The sequence below is a fragment of the Eschrichtius robustus genome, chromosome 7, assembly GCF_028021215.1.
Source record: "Eschrichtius robustus isolate mEscRob2 chromosome 7, mEscRob2.pri, whole genome shotgun sequence".
In the NCBI taxonomy this organism is placed as follows: Eukaryota; Metazoa; Chordata; class Mammalia; order Artiodactyla; family Eschrichtiidae; genus Eschrichtius; species Eschrichtius robustus.
The window spans coordinates 81,308,252-81,327,214 of NC_090830.1; the positions used below are offsets into that span (position 1 = coordinate 81,308,252).

At 41.5% G+C, this 18,963-nt stretch overlaps 1 protein-coding gene across 9 annotated transcripts in view; it reads right to left on the reverse strand.

Annotated features, from left to right (window-relative positions):
- KCNMA1 (potassium calcium-activated channel subfamily M alpha 1) overlaps positions 1 to 18,963 on the reverse strand; it is a 745,622-nt gene that overhangs the window by 10,768 nt on the left and 715,891 nt on the right. For all 9 annotated transcript variants that reach the window (XM_068547964.1, XM_068547957.1, XM_068547956.1 and 6 more), the window contains 3 exons: positions 18,829 to 18,959; positions 3,253 to 3,447; positions 1,104 to 1,222 (listed from right to left, as the gene is read on the reverse strand). In XM_068547964.1, coding sequence (XP_068404065.1) covers positions 1,104 to 1,222; positions 3,253 to 3,447; positions 18,829 to 18,959 — 445 coding nt within the window. The remainder of the gene's footprint in view (positions 1 to 1,103; positions 1,223 to 3,252; positions 3,448 to 18,828; positions 18,960 to 18,963) is intronic.

The following is an 18,963-nucleotide window of genomic DNA, read 5'->3' on the forward strand; positions in this document are numbered from 1 at the left end:
TTATAGGTTATTACAAGGTATTGAATATAGTTCCCTGCGCTATACAGTAGGTCCTTGCTGTTAAAATGCAAATTCTTAAGCAACCCCACCCAAGACCTACTGAGTCAGACACTCTGAGCATGGGGTCCAGCAATTTGTGTCTTAACAAGCTTTACAGATGATTCTCATGTTCACCTAACTTTGAGAACCCACTGGTGTACAGCAATTATGCTCAACTCCAGCTCAACTGTAATCTCTGGGCATTAAAACTACATATTTTCATTCCATACCAGTTAAGTCAGAGTCATCAGACTACTTTTAAAAAGTACCTGCAGTGATTCTACTACGCAAGCAGGTCTGAGAGACACTCATCTCTAGGGCATTGTTTCCTGGGGTATATTACATGAACACACTGATTTTGGCAATTCTAGGATGTACTTTTAATTTTAGGCTGCTATGAATGTACTTTAACGCATATTAGAGAAATATAGCTAGCATATATGAAATGTTATTTTTTTCTGCTTCAGGTAATAATATGTAGTTTTCTTTAAAATACATATATAAAAGTAAAAATAAGTCAATTGAAAAATACATTAAGTAAAAAGATAAGTATCTATGAAAAAGAACATATATATATATATACACACACACACACACACACACACATTACTGAATCACTTTGCTGTACACCTGAAGTTAACACAACATTGCAAATCAACTATACTTCAATTAAAAAAATTATATATATATATAGGTGTCTAAGACACGGCAAAGGAACCATTTACCTTAAACAGTAGCAATATGAAATATTTCTATATTAGGTACCAACAGAATTATCCCAGTAGCAGGAGTTTGGAGGACATGCTTGCCTTCAGACTTCTGTAATTAGGTGATGGATGGAACTATCCCATAAAACTTGAATTTTTCCCACAATGTCTTTCTATCTGCTATTAGTAATTAAAGAAAAAAGCTTCCCACAACCAACAAACTCAGTGATGGATTTAATGTGGGCGGAGTAATTTGCACCTTGAGAGCGCGTATGTAGACCTTTGCCCTCATCGTGGGGGACAGGAGAGGGCGTTTATGTCTCTGCCTTGCGGGTGGGAGAGTGGAAGCATACTCACCTCTTCGTGCATTGGCTGGGGGTGCTGAGGTGAGCATCTCTCAGCCGATAAATTCCAAAACAAAGCATATTATATGTTTTCAGAGCTTTGCAGAACAGATCACCATAACAACCACCATCCTGGGAGTCAACAAAAGAACAGAGAGAAAAAGCATTTTTATTTGCCTGAAAGGAGAGGACCCGGGGAGAAAACGGCTTTTTAATGAAAGCTCATTTCGGTGTCTCCTGAGTCGGAGGGTCTGTACCAAGGAACCGTAGCTGAAGAAGTCAGTGTGGTTTACAGCCTACACCTCAATACCGGTGATTTTGGGGGATCAGATAATAATGGGTTTTCCTCTGGTTCTCTCTAGTTTTCCATCTGCAGCGACGAGAGCTCTAAGGAGATGGGGCCTCTCCTTATTTTAAGTGATGGTGTAAGCTTGAAGGTCTCAGATGTCTGTTCAGCTGAGGAGAAGAAACCAGCTCTGCAAAATGGTGATGATGTTTAGCCCCAGCTCAGCTGTAATCACTGTGATCTGACCGTGTTGTCAAAACTGCTCGAGTGATAATGAAAATCACTGCCAGGAGAAAAGACCCCACCAGGTACTATGGTGACAGACTCTTTCAGAGAAGGACTGTGTGAAAAGCACAATTTACAGACCTCAGAGATGGCTAGGGTGGAAGGGAATGTGTTTCCCCAGGAGCTGGAGGTCTGCAGGCTGGATAACTGGGATTCACAGTTCTAATCAGTTCACAGTCACCTTCCAAGGGTCTGGGGCCTGATGCGGAATGTGAAAGCAAACTCATTCACTCAGAAATGCTGGCTTCCTGCAGCCATTTGGCTTCAGGTAGATATTATTATAGGAAGGGCACCGAAGGCTGACTTCACTGGGAATAGAGTGACTGCATCTGTCCTTCCTGTTCCCGAAATTTTCAGATGGGCATCACATTAGAGAACACAAGAGGAGCCAGATCTTATCATTATTTCAAGTCTTTATTCTTTTAAAGTGTATCCATGAGTAAATGATGATGAAAAGAGCCACTAGCTATGCAGGTGGCCTTTTAAAAAAGCCCAGTCTAGCATAGATCCCTGCGCATAACCAAACTAAAATACAGTGCAAGTTGGCATCAGGGTTTCAGAAGAAATGGAGAAAGTGACCCTTTCCTTGGCTCCTTTTCCACTATTTGGACTCTCTGGGTGGCACTATTGTTTGTACAATGGGTTTACTGGCTCCCAAAACTGGCGGCTCCAGCCCTTGAATGCATCCATGGAGTCGGGCTGGGAATAAGGGTCAAGACCGCATACTTCTGCCAGAGTGCTTGAACCAGGCTGGTGCGTGGAACCCAAAGGGAGGCATGGGTCCCTCTGCAGCAGCAGGGGCATGGGGGAGGGTGACTGGGTCCAGCCTCAGAATTAATAGCCCACGAGGAGCTTTTAAAAACCGCTGATGACTGTTCTCAGCCCCCAGGATTCTGGGCATGACCCCAGCACTGGTGGTTTTCAGAACACCATAGCTTATCATGTGCACGTAGACCCGCTGGCCAAACCAACAGCATCTCATGTGGATTCTTGAATGTCTCTAATTCCAGACCGAGGTCACCTAATTCTGAGGCTGGACCCATTCACTCTCCCCCATGCCCCCGCTGCTGCAGAGGCGACCGATGTCTCCCTTTGGGTTGCACACACCAGCCTGGTTCAGGCACTCTGGCAGACCTACTAATGTGCAGTTGGGGTTAAGTAGCCCTGAGTCATGCTAAGACCTGTAGAAAAGGCTCCCAGCCTTGGCTGCATTTGGATCCCGCCCCCCCCCCCCCAATGCCTCCCATCTGTGGCAGAAGGTACCTGAGGGGAGTCAGTAAGCCCACAGGCTCTGAAGCCAGGATCCCTAGTGCAAATTCCGTATAGGGCCAGTCCTAAGTCTCTCTGAGCCCGTTTCCTTAAAGCGTCTGATAAGAGAACCTACGTCAAAGGGTCACCATGGGGATCAAAACGAATGAATACATGTAAAGCCCAGTGCCTGCTACGCAGTAAGCCATAAGCATCACCTCTTACAGCTCTTTTCCTGTAGGAAGCAGCAAAGGCGGAGACCTAGCTTGTCACTGTCTGACACAGTTGGATCCCACCATTCCCTGAACAGCCAGCTCAGGTGCCCTCTGTCCCCTGAACTCACCCCCAGGTCCGCAAAGGGCCCGTCCAGCAGTGCTAACTGGGCCACGCGGCAGCGGTCCCTGTTGGCCAGCGTCTGGGGGGTGCTGTAGCCCCCGCGCAGCGCGTTCTCCTCGGCAATCAGAGCCTCCAGCTCCGGCGTGGCTCCTCCGGTCACCAGGGTCCGTATCAGGGTGAGGATGTTGTCATTGAAGTATGTCTGGGAAGAGAAGGGGTGGGTTCCTTTAAGCAAACACCCTAAAGTCATGACAACCGACATTCAAATTACAACTTTCCTTGATCTCTCCTGTTTAAAGTTCTGGCCTGTCTCTTCAAATAATTTTACGTGGGAAGTGAAAAGACAGCAGCCTCCAATTATTCAATTCTTTTCTCTCCTACTTGGTTCTGCCACGAGAGCCTGACTTTTAAAAACTGATTCAGGGGATTTTTATTTAAGGGCTAACGTCGAAATGGTTGGTGTTTATCATAATCGGTGCTAATTGGGATGTAACTATGGCTTCCTCTCCTGCTTGCTCAGGGACCTTGGGTGTGTGTAAGAAAATGCGGCCCGACCCAGGCAGGACGGCCTCTGAGCTCCTGTAACCCATGTGCCAGGAAGCTGCCTCTTCCAACAATGGCAGAACTTCTCTCTCGGTTGGAACGAGATGCCGAGAGCATCATTAAGGCCACACGTTCAACAATTTTATCACGTGCTTTGATAACAGGCTAAACCCGAAGTCTCTGTCAATTAAATATGCCAGATCAATTTATGACAAGATGGATCCCCTGGTGTTTTTGCTTTCACGTAACCTCAGTGGTCTGAGGTGAATGTAGCTTATTAAAGAAGTTTCCCTCTACACGTGTACATTTGTCTCACATCTGAAACATAACAGGTCTGTCAGGAACAAGACAATGGGAGCTTTAAAAAATTAATAGGATGTCAAATAAAAGAGCTCAAAAAGACATTTGTCACACAGCCTAATTTGAGAAAAATCTCAGTTAAGGGTCTGTTTTCCATTTTCCAGTGTAAGAAGAAATCAAACAGGCTAAATAATATCAAGCCAAAGTTTGCCTGTGGCTTTTGAGGATGGATGGACCTTTGGGAGCAGGTTAGGCAAGACAGCTGCATTTTAACTTCAGCAGTTTTTTGGACAGTTCACCTGGCAAAAATCTAGCGGGGTAAGGATGAGTTCTCTCCTGCTTGGCCATCACTAGTCCTATGTCTTGGGGGAGGGTGCCTAATCATTCCGGGCTCTGATTTTCTCATCCGTAAAATAAGCACTGTCATTAAGATCAAGTTTATATGCAAAGAATTCCATGAGGACTTCTGAGTTAAGATGATAGCTGCCAGCCAGGCTGGAATCACTTTCCTCACTGAAGTACTCACAAAAATACCCAAAGTGATACAAAATTTCAATAGCAAAGGAAACTAGGAGTGTGAGTCAGAATCAGTCAGACCCTAAGGAGAATGTATCATCTACCAGAGCTCAGATATGCCCTGGGGCAGAGAAGCAGAACAAGAACAAGTAAGGGAGGAAATGTTGCTGTTGCGGTTAAGGGGGGAGAGGCAGGCTGGAGGTTTAACGCTGACCTCACCACTTAGTAGCTGCGTGACTTTGGAAAGTGCTTTCTCATTTTTGTGCCTCAGTGTCATGATCTGTAAAATATAATAGAGTGGTTATAAGGACTATAGAGCCAATACGTGTGAGGCACTTAGAAAGGTGCTTCACGCACAGGAAGCACGGAGAAATACTTTCCTGCCTGATATCAGAGACTCAGGCCTTTGTTGAGGAGAGGACCGGTCAACCCATTCCCAATCTTCCCTTTTAAAAAATTTTTTCTGGCTTTTTTTGGTGGGTTGGTGGTGGCAGGGAGAGGGGGGTGGTGCAAACCAAGGCCATTCATTTTACCCTTGAATCTGCACTTCTCAGGCTGCCTCCATGACAAGACCCCATTTAGACTGAGCAAAGGCCCAGTGAGGGTCAAGGGGGACTGCATCCTGGACTGTGACAGCCTCCACAGGACTGGCCACCACAGGTGAACTCTCGTGGAGGCTGGTTCAGGGCACATGTAAAAACATTTCCCAAAGTCTTCAGAGGTAAATCCCCTTCCCTATAGTCCAACAGCCCATCATCAGAAGCAGAAGACCACCCCCCGACCCCAGCTCTGCAGCACATTAAATGAAGGAGTGCTGGACACGGAACTGTGACAAAGGCCTTCGTGCTATAATTACCCTTCTAGATCAACACCCAGGGAGGAGTCCACTGGCACGAAATGTGGACGGCAGAACATTCACGACCTCGTACACTGAAAAACAGACCTCTCCTTGCTCCGATGTACAGAGAGAAAGAAAGAGCCAATATAAATATTTTTTAAAAGGGAGCGACAGCATTTAAGATATAAAGGAAAAGCATTCTTTTGATTGGTTAAATAGTTACTGGAAGACGTAAAAGAAAAAATTTAGGAAGCATTTGTTTTAGAATAAAAATCAATTTTAAAAAAATATAGAGTATCTATAACAAGTAAAAGATCAGATGGTAAGAAAGCTGACTTCATACAACTTATTCAATTATTTTTAAATGTAAGATATTGAAATTAAAGTGAACGCAATAAAAAAAATGGTTAAAAAGAATCCAATGTTTTTTCATGATAAACACACTCAGCAAACCAGGAGTGAAAGGGAATTTCCTCAACCTGATAAAGGGCATATATTAAAAACCCACAGCTAACGTCAGATTTATTGGTGAAAGGCTGGACGCCTTCTCTTTAGATCAAGAAGAAGACCAGGAAGCCAACTCTCACTGCTTCTATTCAACATAGCACTAGAGGTCTTAGCCAGAGCTAGAAAGAAATAAGGTTATCCATATCAAAAATGAAGATGTAAAACTATCTCTATCCACAGAAGACATGATCTTGTAAATAGAAAATCCTAAAGAATCCACTAAAACGATATTATAGGTAATAAATGAGTTCAGCAAGGTTGCCGGATACAAAAAACAATACACAAAAATCATCTGTGTATCTATGTACTTGCAATGAACAATATAAGAATGAAATTAAGACAATTAAATTAAAACAATTCTCACTGGGGCTTCCCTGGTGGCGCAGTGGTTGAGAATCTGCCTGCCAATGCAGGGGACACGGGTTCGAGCCCTGGTCTGGGAGGATCCCACATGCCACGGAGCAACTGGGCCCGTGAGCCACAATTACTGAGCCTGCGCGTCTGGAGCCTGTGCTCCGCAACAAGAGAGGCCGCGATGGTGAGAGGCCCGCGCACCGCGATGAAGAGTGGTCCCCACTTGCCGCAACTGGAGAAAGCCCTCGCACAGAAACGAGGACTCACCACAGTCATAAATAAATAAATAAATAAATAAATAAATAAAAGAACGTGAATTTCTTAAAAAAAAAAAAACAAAAAACAATTCTCATTATAATAGTTTCACAAAGAATGGAATACTTAGGAATAAATTTAGGAGGTTCAAGATTGGTACACTGGAAACTACAAAATATAGTTGAAATAAATTAAAGAAAATCTAAATAAATGGAAAGACATCTCAACCTCATGGATTGGAAGACTTAGCATTCTTAAGATGGCAATACTCCCCCAAACAATCTACAGATTCAATGCAATCGCTATCAAAACCCCAAAGACCATTTTTACAGAAATGGAAAAACTGATTTTAAAATTCATGTGAAATTGCAAGCACACCCAAATAACCACACCATCCTGAAAAGGAAAAACAAAGTTGGAGGACTCACACTTCCTGATTTTAAAATATACTACAAAGCTACTATAATCAAGAGAGTATGGTATTGCCATAAGGATAGACATGGACTATGGGAATCAAACTGAGAGTCCAGAAATAAACTCATACACTTTGTATCAACTGATTTTCAACAAAGGTGCCAAGACCATTCTACAGAGAAAGAATATAGTCTCTTAAACAAATGTTGCTACCACAACTGGGTATCCACATTCAGAAGTATAAATTTGGACCCCTACCTCACACAATATACAAAAATTAATTCAAAATGGATCAAAGACCTAAATATAAAAGGTAGAACTATGAAACACTTAGAAAAAAACATAAAGGTAAATCATTATGAACTTTGATTTGAAAACTGATTCTTAAATATGACACCCAAAGCATAGGCAACGAAAGAAAAAATATATGTAAATTAAACTTCATCAAAATTGACAATTGTGCACAAAGTACACTATCCAGAAAGTGAAAAGAAACCCTACAGAGTGAGAGAAAATATTTGCAAACCGTATATCCCATAAGGGTCTAGTATCCAAATATATATTAAAAAATCTTGCAACACAAGAACATAAAGAAAAGTGACTCAAATTTAAAAGTGGACAAAATACTTGAATAAACATTTCTCTGAAAAAGATATACAAATGTTAAACAAACAAATGAAAAGATGCTTAACATCACTAGTCATCAGGGAAATGCAAATCAAATCCTCAATAAGACACCTCTTCACACCCACTAGGATGGCTAAAATAAAAAAGAAAGATCATAACAAGAGTTGGTGAGGATGTGGAGAAATTAGAACCCTAACACAATGCTGGTGGGAATATAAAATGATACAGCCACTTAGGGAAACAGTTTGGCAGTTCCTCATATGGTTAAACAAGTTACCATATAACCCACTAATTCTGCTCCTATGTATATACCCAAGAGAAATGAAAAAATATGTCCATATGAAAACTTGTACATGGATGTTTATAGCAGCATTATTCATAATAGCTAAAAGGTAGAAATAATCCAAATGTCCATCACCTAATGAATGCACAAACAAAATGTGTTATATCCATGCATGATCATTAGGCCATAAAAAGGTATGGAGTACTAATACACGCTCCAACATGGATGAACCGTCCAAACATTATGCTAAGTAAAAGAAGCCAGTCACAAAACCAAAATCAACCTCTGGTGTCTCAGAGATAAAGAGGAAAAAACAAAACAAAACAGGCAAAGAAAAGTATATTTAAAGGGAAAAATTTTAAATATTACGTTAAGTGACTTAACTCTATGTTCATAATTAAAAATTACAATAAATATATAACATATTTATGGAGAAAATATTATAACTGAAATATGAACAGCAAAACTAATTAGTCATTATAGCAAATTAAACATGGACTGAGAGTCATATGTAAAATTGATACGTGAAATATCATTGTGTTTCTTGTTTTCACAGCTCAAAGAGACTGAAATATAAGGAAATGAAGGATGTAATAAGGGTATTTAGTAGATCTGTGCTAAACTTCGTAACATTTTAGATAGCTTCCAAACGATAATTACAAAGTATGATCAATGGCCCAAAGTATAAAATCTCAATATATATAATAAAGTATAAGCTGTATGGTCTATATTTAAAAAATAAATAGAGTGGTAGGTACAAAAGTAAATATCCCAACACTTACGAGTTTTTTTTAAAAAGTATCCTAAATAACTGTGGGTGAAGATGGAAATCAAACTCAGAATACAGAGTATTAAAAATTAAAGATTATTTGAAAATGACATATAAAAATGTCATGGATTGAGGCCAAAGCTACAGAGACAAATTCAGAGCCTTAAATGCTTTTATTATTAAATATGAAAGCATTTCAGCAAATAATTCTAAGTATTAAAAGAATTTTTTGTTGTTCTTTTTTATCTTAGAAAAACAGAAGGATGAAATAATAAAGCATCAATTAATGAAATAGCAAGAGGATATTTAGTGAGTTGATATGTTTTTAAGCTTGATAAAATTATGCTAAATTTCCTCTGGAAACAGTTTATGAAATTGTCCTCTGAGGTATTATAATAAATATTAAAGATTTTATAACTAAACATTGTAGGCAATATTAAAAATTAGAAGATCAACTAGAATGGATTGAAAATCAGGGCCTTGGGCCAAATCCTTACTGCCACCTGTTTGGTTTTTTTTAATAAAGTTTTATTGAGACCCAGACATGCCTACTTGTTTACTAAAATGCTTTACTAAAATGCTTTCAGCTTTTGTGCTAAAATGGCAGAATTGAGTAGTTTCAACAGAGTCTGTATGGCTCTCAAAAGCCTAAAATATTCACCATCTGGCCCTTTACAAAAAAGTTTGCTGTTTTGTTTCTTAATATGATAAGGAAAGCATAATGCACCATGGAGAAGGGATGTTTACTCAACAAATGATTTAGGGGAAATTGGTTATCTGGAAAAAAAATTTTTTCAACAATATGGTAACGATTAAATAAATAATGATACACTTATGTGACTTACATTGTACAGATATTGATATTATGCTTTCAGAGCATGTTATGTTATATGACATAACATTAAAATATTCAAAAAGCAGGATCCAAAAATCACTATGCTCTAAAACTCGTGTTAAAAGTGCAGACCCCCACAGATATAGTTATGTAAAAATATTTAGTATTATATAAATACTAAATACTTAGTGTTACATAGTATTATGTTATAGTTATGTAAAAATATTATGTATTTAGTACCCCCAAATTTTACATGGCGATTAATTCCTGGTAATAGAATTCTGACTGATTTTCATCTTTTCCTATAATTTTATTTATTTTATATATTTTCTACTATGAAAATATATTTATTCTAAATTTCTAAAAAAGGCAGTAAATGGAATTTATACCAACTCAGTAGCAAAAAAAATCCCCAAAATTTGATTAAAAAATGGGCAAAGGAACTGAATAGACATTTTTCCAAAGAAGATATTCAAATGGCCAACAGTTACGTTAAAACAGGGGTCCCCAACCCCCGGGCCGTGGACCAGTACTCCTCTGCAGCCTGTTAGGAACCGAGTCGCACAGCAGGAGGTGAGTGGCGGGCAAGCGAGCGAAGCTTCATCTGCCGCTCCCCATCGCTCACGTTACCGCCTGAACCATCCCTCCACCCCACCCCCCGCCCCCATCTGTGGAAAAACTGTCCTCCACGAAACCCGTCTCTGGTGCCAAAAAGGTTGGGGACCACTGCCTTAAAAGATGCTCAACATCACTAATCATCAGGGAAATGCAAATCAAAACCACGGTGAGATATCATCTCACACCTGTTAGAATGACTACTGTCAAAAAGACAAGAAATAACAAGCGTTGGTGAGGATGTGGAGAAAAGGAAACCTTTGTATGCTGCTAATGGGAATGAAAATTGATACAGCCACTATGGAAAACAGTATGGTGGCGCCTCGAAAAATTACAAACATAGATAGCTACCATATGATCTGGCAATTCCACTTCTGGATATATATCCAAAGGAAATGAAGTAACTTATCTCAAAGTGATAGATATCTTTTGTACCCCACGTTCACTGTGGCATTATTTACGATAGCTAAGACATGGAAACAACCTAAGTATCCAGTGAGAGATGAATGGATAAAGAAAATGTGGTATATATACAATGGAATAATATTTAGCCATAAAAAGAAGGAAATCTTTCCATCTGCAACAACACGGATGAATTCTGAGAGCATTAAGCTAAGTGAAACAAGTCGGAGAAATACAGATATTGTATACTCTCACTTATATGTGAAATCTAAACAAAACGGATCTTACAGAAACAGAGAACAGATTGGCTGTTGCCAGGGGCAGGAGGTGCAGGCTGGGGAAATGAGCGAAGGTGGTCATAGGATATAAACTGCAGTTATATAATTAATAAATTCTGGGGACATAACGTACTACAACATAGTGCCCGCACTTAACAATACCATATTGAATATTTGAAAACTGCTTAAGAGAGTAGACTTTTAAAGTTCTCAGCAACAATGACAACAAAAAATTGCTGGTGAGGTGATGGATTAACGAACCTTACTGTTGTAATCATTTCACAATATATACATATAACATTGCACACCTTAAACTTACATAATGTTAGAAGTCAATTATATCTCAAAGTTGGGAGGGGAGAAGGAGGTAAATGCTATAAAATAGTTAAAGGCAAAAAATATAGCCACAAACAACCTGATGAAAATATAGCTGAATATTTAACCAATCTCAGGATGCCTGATGAGTTCTCTTGTTCAGCAAGCACTTTTTAGGCATAAAAACTATAGAAGAATTCACGAAAGAAAATATGCATTTACATGGTTATACACACAAATTGAAATTATGTGTACTTCAGAACTACCATAACACAATTAAAGGGCCCCCTAAGGAAAATGATAATCAGTGCCCGCTAAAGTGCAAGAGATGGCATTTACACACCAGTGATGGTAGTGCAACTGGTACAATTGTTTCTGGGGGATAATCTGGCAATGTCTACCAAGAGCTTTAAACATGTTCACATTGGTTAAAAGCCCAGTAAGCTTACCTCAAGATAATAAGTTGCTTCTTGCTCAAAGATTTACGTACAGTAATACTTATCACAGGGTTAATTATTGTTAAAATAAAAAAATTAAAAACTGAAATGCCCCACAATAGATAATGTTTAAATAGATTCTGGAACAACCATATGTCTGAGTCTCAGGCAGTCCTCTGGAGGTCTTGCAGTGATACCCAAGAATATGACATGATTAAATACTCTGAGAAAAATACTAACTCTGAAAAGAAAAAAAACCAAGATATAAAACTGGGTGATTCCATATTTATCTACCCATCTGGAAGGAAATATACCAAAATACTAACCATGCTGATCTTTGGGTGTTGGGAATATGGTTTGTTTAAATTTTCTTCTTTATATATATCTGAGCTTTCAAAATTTTCCAACTGAACATGAATACATTGTCTAAGGAAAACCCAGTCAGTGGTTCTTAAACAAAGAACGCTCTGCAACGGTAAGTCAGGAAGGTCATCATGAAAGGCTATTGTTTCGTCAGATCTTTAGGATTTGACCTTAACATGTTTCCCCTTCTGTGTTGAAATCAGTGACACTGAAACAGCATAATCTTTTCGATCAATCAGTCGCTGACATTTATTGAGCACCTACTAATCCCTGGATCTTGGTTTGGACTGAAATCGTACGCTACTCCAAGAGTGTGTCACTTTCAAAATTGCTCACCAAGGGGTATAATTTCAGGGTGGGTCAGAGCATTTTACAGGTCCCTGAAAAATTCTGGAACCACTCATGACACTGAACACAATTCTCTGCCCCCTGAGCTGGGACTATATCCCAGATCTCTCTCCTTTCTCTTTTTTCATGCAGGCATCGAGGAGCAGTGCTTTGGGCCACAGTACCTGCTGTGGCAGAGAATAATGACGTCTGTTAGCAGAGCACTCTTGCTCCCATTTTGATGCCCCAATACTCAGCTGCAGGGAAGTACTTTGAGCACTGCATATGGGTATGCTCCGAGCATGTTTCAAGGTCTCTTTGTGATCTGAGCAACTCAGTGGAAAGACAATGCTTCCCCTGAAAAAGGATGTCCAGTCAGCCATTTTGGAGGGCACACATTTCATTATGGGGCCAGGGTACCACTCACAGAGTACAGAGCAGTCTGCAATTAAATATCACATCTAGCGCTTCCTGCCTAGGAAGTGACTGTTTCAGCATCATGGGGGCAAACCAGGTGCTAGGACGTCAAATGCCAATCATCAAAGACTATTCCTGTGCAGGATGTGGCAGCTAGAATAAACCTCTCTACAACTCACCTGACCCAGAAGGCACAATTCTTTTCTGGGTTAACGGAAACACTAGATTGAAGAAACACAGAATTCTGTAATACGTAGGTGTGATCCTTTGCCTCCTACGCTTTTGTACTGCTAGTCTTTTCTGTGCCCTACCATAGCCCATGTTCACTATGCCTGTGCTAGAAGCCTTGTGAGGGAGTCTCACATAGAACCTCCAACCCCGGCAGGACTAGTCTTCAGGGATGCTTTGGCTAGAGGACTTCGCTATGGCTGTTCCTGTGTCACATGTTTGTTGGGGAGTTTAAGAGAACGGAGTTCTCCAGGGTCCTGCTCAGTGCCTGGGATCCAGAGACCTGTGTAGTCTAAGGAATATGGGAGTCCCTCTTCCCAGTGCTAAGGTCAGGGTTCCACATCTGGTCAGGGCAGCCTATCATCTAAGTATGGCAACACGGCACCCCTGGATCTATGTACAGACTTCAGAATTCAGCTGCTGTAGTTTAAAATCCCTGCTTTGCCTCTCAGTAGCTATGACAATAGGAAAGTTGCCCAACTTTTCTAGGTCTCGGACTCCTCATCCATCTAACAGGGATTAAAACAAAACAAAACAAAACCCAGATTACAGGATAGTGTTAAGTGAGATAGTTTGTGTAATTCTAATGCACAACAAACACTCAGTAAAGGATTGTTTATAAAAAGAGCAACCAGCTAACAGTGCAACCAATTTAGAAAATCCCTTTCTCCCTGTGCCTCTGCGTTCTCAGCTCTAATATCAGAGAGCTGGCCCAGATCACATGTGTGACCCCTTCGCCTCTAAACTTTGGGGAGTCTCAGATTCTGTAAAGTAGACAGAATATCAGACATTGAGGAAACCCAGAAATGCTGGGGAAAGGACCAGCAGATTACACCAGGGAAATCCGAGCCCGCAGCGCCATCTAGCCTGCCCACGGAGGTCCCTCTGTGCCTGGGTCTCCAACACGCTGGTGCAACTTCCTTGTTTCATTTGTTTGAAGTATAATTACCAGAGCTTACGTTTCACAGTTAATGCTGTCAAGCCTTTTAAACTAATTGGCCTTTCATAGAAAATTTAACTGAAAATTAACACATCTTTTAATAACATTGCCTTAACTTTCATGGCACTTTGCCTTTCGTTTCTAATTGCTCTAAAGTTGTCATTTTCCATGTCACAGCTGCCATTTTTTATATTTGCTAGTTTTCATGGTGTAGATTGTTATTTTTAGTATTTTTCTTCCATGAGGGATGAGAACTCTTTGATTTTCGTTTCCATCCCGGGCCTGCCTGGCCTGACGTGACAGCAGTGGCATGTTCTGAGCCCATTTGCCATGCTGACAGCGGTGCTAGATCATCTGCTGCACGGTGGACCGTGGACTGTCTGTCCCTTTGTGAGCTACACTGCCTAAATGGTGGCTCTTGAGTGGAGTGTAAGGAGTAGAGCCACAGAGGAAGAATTTGTTTATGTAACTGACGTCACATGGCACCGGGCTGCCTGAGGAGAACTCAGCCTTCTCGGTAACGCACCTCAAGGGTTCAGCCCTTCATGTGAGTACAGTTAAGAGAGTAAATCATGTGGTTCATCTTCCAGATGGCCCTATTCTGCAGTCTTAGCAACATAAGTTCAGTTATTTCTGGAAGAGAGGCCAGCTCTCTGCCTCGGAAAGCTAGTTACCCTCGCCCCCAGCTGCTCTCTTCTGATTTTCAGTGTCAGCTTCCAAGTTATCTTCTAAGACAGCTTTACTCTGACCACTGTGGCTAAAATAGGTCTCCACACCCATTCAAACTATTCTATGTTCTTCAAATTAGTTATCCTTATCTGATATTATTCAGGTACCCACTGACATAGTTACTGTCACTTATGTAGTGACTGCCCACTAGAATGACAGTTGAAACCACACGAGGGCAGGGTCTTTATCTTTCTTCTTCACTGCTGGATGCCCAGCATGAATAATAGTGCCTGGCAATTAGTAAGTGCCCAATAACGTATTGATTAATAACAGTAAATGCATACAGAGCTTGCCATGTGCGCAGCACTGCACTAATCACTCATTCAATCATCTCAACAGTCCTATGAGGTAGGTACTACTATTATTCCCATTTTAAAGATGAGAAAACTAAGGCACAAAGAGGTTAAGGTTATACAGCCAGTAAGTGGCAGTGCTGGGATCCACACGCAAGCAGTCGGCTCTTGAGTCCCTGACTAATTTTTTTCTTTCCAGGGAGGGTCCAGGTAGAACTCAGACTGGGGTGAGGGTAGGGGAAAGTGGGTGCTGTGTGGAAAAGAAATCTACATACTCATGTGCCAGTTTTACCAAGAGGCTTCCTTTCATCTTTTTCACGTGTGTATGAGCAGCAGGCTGGATCATTCTGAAAAATACATTTCTTGTGTTCTTCTTCTTAGAGGCATATACCCATAAGCATAATTATTCCCTCTCATCATGTGTTTCTGCTGTTGATCTGCAGGAAAAAGCCAGGAGGCCATGTTTGTAACATCCCTAGCTGTTCTAGGAATGCATGTGATGAATCGAAACATTATTCTTTTTCACAAATGAAGCAGTAAGCAGCAGGAGTTGAGTTATGAAGGACAATATTCAGAGAGTGTTTAGACACATGATTATAAATGGCAATTTGGGGAGGAGCGCTAGAAAAAGGAGATCATAGACATCTAAAGAGATGTGCGTGTGGATGTAGCGATATTGCTTGTAAGCGAATGCCTGAAATGGAAGCTTACCTCCAGCTCCTGCTGTTTGGAGTCTCACCTTCTCAATTTATGTGCCTGCCAACGCTTTTAGTTCCTTCTACTTACTGCCTTGGTACTAGATAATCTCCTATTTTTTTTTTTTTCATAAATTAGGGCTGGGGTGGAATGCCAAGACATCACAAGTAATCAGAAGGTCTAGATCCAATTGGGTCTGTTGAACCAGACCCAATTTGAGACCTCACTGTGGAATGTGTTTATCCTAGACAATGAACACGAGGCCTGGAATAAGTGGAGAGGCATTCTGAGTAATGATTTGACAAGTCACAACAGTGGATCCGTTAAATAGGTCTTGCTTCAACGCTTAAAGCAGGTTTATTCACATTATTGTCCAAAATGATGTCGTCTGCAATAATAATAATGAAGCGCTTTGTACAGTTCTGGGCCCTCAATAAATGATGCCGCCGCTGATCATGACAATGACGGTTACTAGATGCCTGACACCGCTTTCTCCCAGGCTGGAATTGAGAAGTGCTGCTTTGCTAGCAGACTGCTGTATTCATACACGCCTTAGCCACCTTCTCCCACACATTTTAGTTTGCGTTTCAAAGGAGATGAGAGACAGATTTTTTAAAAGATGTCAAACCAATCCACTTTGATTTCTCAGCTGAGTTTCCCTCTACAGCGATGTTGTAGAGAGAACGGTGCGACTCAAAACTGGATGTGCCACTCGCTCCCACCCCATGGCCACAGTGTGCCCCCTTGACTGTGGAGAGGTGAAGTGCTTTGGTGCTTAAAAACAGTTTTATTCCTTGGAACCAGGGCTGGCTTCATGGGTGTGTGGCCTGCGTTGTCACCCGGGGCCCACGCTCAGAAGAGTCCCTCATTTGGTTCAATGCTCTGCTGTCACCATTTTGAAATTCTTGGTAACTTATGAAAAAGTAGGCTTTCAAATTACGTGGCTGGCCCCACCTGGAATATACGGCATGTCTGATCTGTGGAAACAATTTTGTAAGTTTGGATTTTTAAAAATTTGGATCGAGTATTTTAGAGTTCTGAAAAAAAATCTACTACAGGGCTTCCCTGGTGGCGCAGTGGTTGAGAGTCTGCCTGCTAATGCAGGGGACACGGGTTCGAGCCCTGGTCTGGGAGGATCCCACATGCCGCGGAGCAACTGGGCCCGTGAGCCACAACTACTGAGCCTGCGCGTCTGGAGCCTGTGCTCCGCAACAAGAGAGGCCGCGATAGTGAGAGGCCCGCGCACCGCGATGAAGAGTGGTCCCCGCTTGCCGCAACTAGAGAAAGCCCTCGCACAGAAACAAAGACCCAACACAGCCAAAAATAAATTAAAAAAAAAAAAAATCTACTATAAACTGTTTCATCATCTTTTAGTGAGAACAGTCTTCTGAAATCTGTCTGATTAGGATCAGAAATAAAATGAAACTTCTGAGGAGGTGAATTACAGAAATCTGTTTGAAAGTGGACCTGGAGACTGCGAGGACTATTACAGAGAATACACACTGGAATAAGCACCTCCTGTTGCTTCCATCACGCCCTCTGGCCTGCTTAGGGAGTTTGCCCAAACTAAGCCCAACATCACTGGCAGGTAGAAAGGTGAGGCTCAGTATCCTCAGACCATCAGAAGGGTCGTGAGCCCTGGGAAAGCAAGACGGCCTTCAGTAAGGGCTGCTTTCTCTCCTCCTTGGCTTGGCAAGCAGTGGGATGGCATGAAGCCCAGTCAACCTTAATTCAGATGAATGTTGTTTCATATTTATTTTTAGATCTATAATTCTGATTTTTCACTAAGATATGCTTGTAGTTGGACCACATTCAGGAATATAGAATAACCTAAATTAGTCTTCAAAAGCTTTATGTTTTCTCTTTCCTCAAACAGAGGTCCTTCTGGGATTAGCTTTAATGAATAGATGAGAATAATGTATAATTAGCATATCAGTTGTTTAACACATGCAGGAGAATAGCCTTCTTTTTCTTTTTCTTTTTTTTTTTTTTTTGAGAATAGCCTTCTTAAGCATTTGAAGAAATATATGTGTATAAACTCTCTCTGGGCTATGTTTATGGTTTTAATGGATTCAATAGAACTCTATTTTTGTGGTTTCTCCAAAGGTCAGTTTTTATCCAGCCTATGTCTGTATTTATAAAAAGAGTGAAGTTGAGAATTCCCCAATAAAAAGACTTTTCTATATAATAAATAAAGCCACTCAGTGGGAACACTTCATAATCTCCATTCTAGTCTGCTTTGCCATTTGTAGCTCAAGATGGCTTCTTTAAGACGGGACCTACTTTTTAATTGTCGTTTGATTTTGGTCTCACAAGTGAACACACAAATGCCTTGATTGTTTGATGCATATCAAGTTATCAAAGAAACTGAAGATGCTTTGGATCCCTGGGCCAGCCCGCCCTCCTCTTTCCGCCACCGCTCTGCCCCTTCACTGGGGCAGAGAACAGGCCAGGCCTTGCCTCACACCCACGCCTCTCCCAGGACTGAGTCTCGGTGACTGGCAGTGACCTAGGAGACACCTTTGACACTATGTCCTCTTCCGCCTTTGCTCATATTCAATCTATTCCCAAGTCCTCTCGATTTTACTGACAAACACCACTCAAACCCATCCACCTTCCTCCAGCCCCGAGGGCTCTACCCTACTCCACGCTACGAGAGCCCCTTACTCAGACTTCCCGCTGCCATCTTGCCTCCTGAGCCATCCTCCACATACCTGCCCAGGCAATGCCCTCAAAACATAAACCTGATCACATCACTTGCCAACTTAAAACCCTTCAACGCCTCCTCACTGCTCTTAAGAGAAAGACCAAAAACATGAAAATGGGTTTCGAGGTCCTGTGGGTCCAACTCTGCCTTGTCCTCCCCTTCTCCTCTCTCACTGAGGTCCAGCGACCCAGGCTTTCTTTGCCTTCTTTGAGCCTGTCAGGTACCCCTTCTTCCCACCAGGCCTTTACCTTTGCTGTCCTTCTTTGGGGGATTCTCTTCCCCATAAAATCTCCCATCTTTATTGCTCAGATCTTGACATAAAATATATATTCTTTCTTTGGAGAAATCTTTCTCCGATCCCGAGACCACATCAAGTGCTTACCTATATTTACTCATAGCCTTCCTTGCACTTTCAAGAATTTATAATCAGACGGTTATCTGTGTGCTAACTTAATTAATATCAGTATCCCCTTCCAGACGGCAAGCTTGGTGTGGTTCGGCTCTCCAGGGTAGTTCAAGCTCCAGCCCATGCCCCTCATGCATGGGAGGCTGGAGGCGCTCTGTCCCTGGGTCCCCGTGTCCCCCACCTACTCACCGCGCTCATGAGTGAATCCAGGACGCTGACGGCAAATGCTGTCCCACATGCAAACGGCTGCGTGAGGTACAGCTCTGTGTCGGGGTCATCGTCATCGTCTTGGTCCAGAAACTGAACATTAGTATCGTTCACTAG